General features: G+C 44.1%; 1 protein-coding gene across 1 annotated transcript; it reads right to left on the reverse strand.

The window, feature by feature from the left end:
* Nucleotides 1-1,579: 1,579 nt before the first annotated feature.
* Nucleotides 1,580-2,134, reverse strand: LOC114028907 (olfactory receptor 4D9-like; the record flags this gene model as incomplete). The annotated part of the gene is made up of 1 exon (XM_027843236.1): nucleotides 1,580-2,134. A coding segment is annotated over one exon (555 nt), but the record flags the coding sequence as incomplete, so codon positions are not given.
* Nucleotides 2,135-2,140: the final 6 nt, after the last annotated feature.

The raw sequence follows: 2,140 nt of genomic DNA on the forward strand, positions 1-2,140 counted from the left end.
TAAGCGCTCTACAGTGTCTGCTTCAGCTGACTTCATGGCCGTTGGAACAAGTTGTTCTCATTCACCCATTCCACCAGGCGAAGTCTTCATATGCATGGGGAGACACCCCCCTAACTCACTGATGGATTGAGACGGTTTGGTTATCCTCCTTTACACTCCTTTATTCCTCATCTTTCTTATCAGCAAATATATGCTAAGAGCCTACTGTGGCCAGAGAACAGTTCTGGGCCTGGAGGAGATGCACATGAGATAAAACAAGGTACCATTATGAAAATTATAACTGAGATCTGTGCCTCCTCTCCTTCTGACTTGCAGTTTTCCTTGTGCCTTTGGGACCACTCCACTTTCATCCCTAGACACCAGTGCTTTTTTTTGGGTGGGGAAGGCTAGGCAATGGGGTTCAGTGACTTGCCCAAGGTCACATAGCTAGTAAGTGTCTAGTGCCTGAGGCTGGATTTGAACTCAGGTCCTCCTGACTCCAGGGCTGGTGCTGTATGTACTGTGCCACCTTGCTGCCCCACTCCAGTGCTTTCTTACCTTAAGCCCCAGAGGCCTTAAGCAAATTGTTCTGGAAACAAATGCTGTTGGTGCTTTTTTCTCCTTTTACATCACAGTCATTTCTGGAAATACTCTCTTCTCCCTTTTCCCCACCCAAAAATGAAAACTTCTCTATTGTAGCAAAGAAAGCCAAGATAATTAGTCACTTGGTGAAGGTGGGTCTGTAGAGTAGATGAATCTCATTACATACCTCACCTTCGACACTTGGGATAACAGCCTTGTGCCCCTTCTATGACTATGTAAAACATTGCTCATTGTTACATTCAGTGGTTTCTCTGCAAAAGACCATTTTGTTCTTTTAGGACAAGCTCTGCCTTCCTGTAGTGTTTACCACAGAAATAGTGACCATTTGGTGTTTTAGGGATTCTCTCATTGATTTTAAACATCACCCATTTGGGATGTAATAACAATTCACATTTACATGAACCTTAAGATATATAAAGCCCTTTCATCACAACAGCCTTGTGAGGTAAGTGCAACCAAGATTGTTATTTCCCCTTTCTTCTGACTGTCTTGTATTGGTTGTATGTGCTACCATTCTCCTTGTCAATTAGGGCTATCTCCAGTCCTGATCTATAACTGGCTACTGGACCCAGATGGCTCCTGAGGGGAAAGTGAGGCTTGTGACTTTGCACAGCCCTAACTCACTTAAATCCAATTCACTTGCATGTCATGACATCACCTCTCTAATGTCATGCTCCTCTTCTAGAACAAAGGATAAACAAGACTCATTTCCAATGCCTCACTCACCCCACAGATTCAATCTATTGCCAAATGTATTTCATTTCTACCATGATAAAATATCTCATTCCCATTTTGTCTCCATCCACATACCTACCACCCTAATTCAGGCATTAGGAGAGGACAAATACTAATATAGTTTCAAGGTTTTTTTTAGTAGGTCCTAATGGTTATTATAACTTTGACTGCATAATTGTCTTTTATGTTGCACCCCTCAGAAGGATTTTGAGCAATGGAATTTGGTTCTATCTTTCCTAGTTCCCCATTAGCACAGAGCCAGTTACCTTTCAGAAGACACAAGCCGTCTGTGTAATCTTCTCATGGCTGACTTCATCTCTTGGTTTCTCAAGGTGTAAATCAGGGGATTCAAGAGAGGGGAGATGACAGTGAAGGTGACAGAGATGACCCGGTCAGAGGGAAGGGCAGTGAAGGGCCTAGCATATACATAAATGCAGGGCACAAAATGCAGGGTGACCACAGTGATGTGGGAGGAGCAGGTGGAGATAGCTTTCCTCCTGTCCTCTCCTGTATGAGACCTCAGCATCACCATGATGACTGTGTAGGACACAATGAGTAGAAAGAACCAAAATGTGGCAACTAGACCATTGTTGGAGATCATAAGGATCTCTAGAACAAAGGTATCAGTGCTGGCAAGTTTGAGGACTTGGGGGACATCACAGTAGAAACTATCAATGATATTGGGTCCAGAGAAAGGGAGTGGGAGCAACAGAGAGATCTGTACAATGGAGTGTATGAAGCCCCCCACCCAGGAGGCTACCAAGAGCCCAAAGCACCTTCCTTTACTCATGAGGGTCACATAGTGAAGGGGCTTTGAGATGGC

This window comes from Vombatus ursinus, unplaced genomic scaffold (genome assembly GCF_900497805.2).
Source record: "Vombatus ursinus unplaced genomic scaffold, bare-nosed wombat genome assembly UNPS02005009.1, whole genome shotgun sequence".
Taxonomy (NCBI): domain Eukaryota; kingdom Metazoa; phylum Chordata; class Mammalia; order Diprotodontia; family Vombatidae; genus Vombatus; species Vombatus ursinus.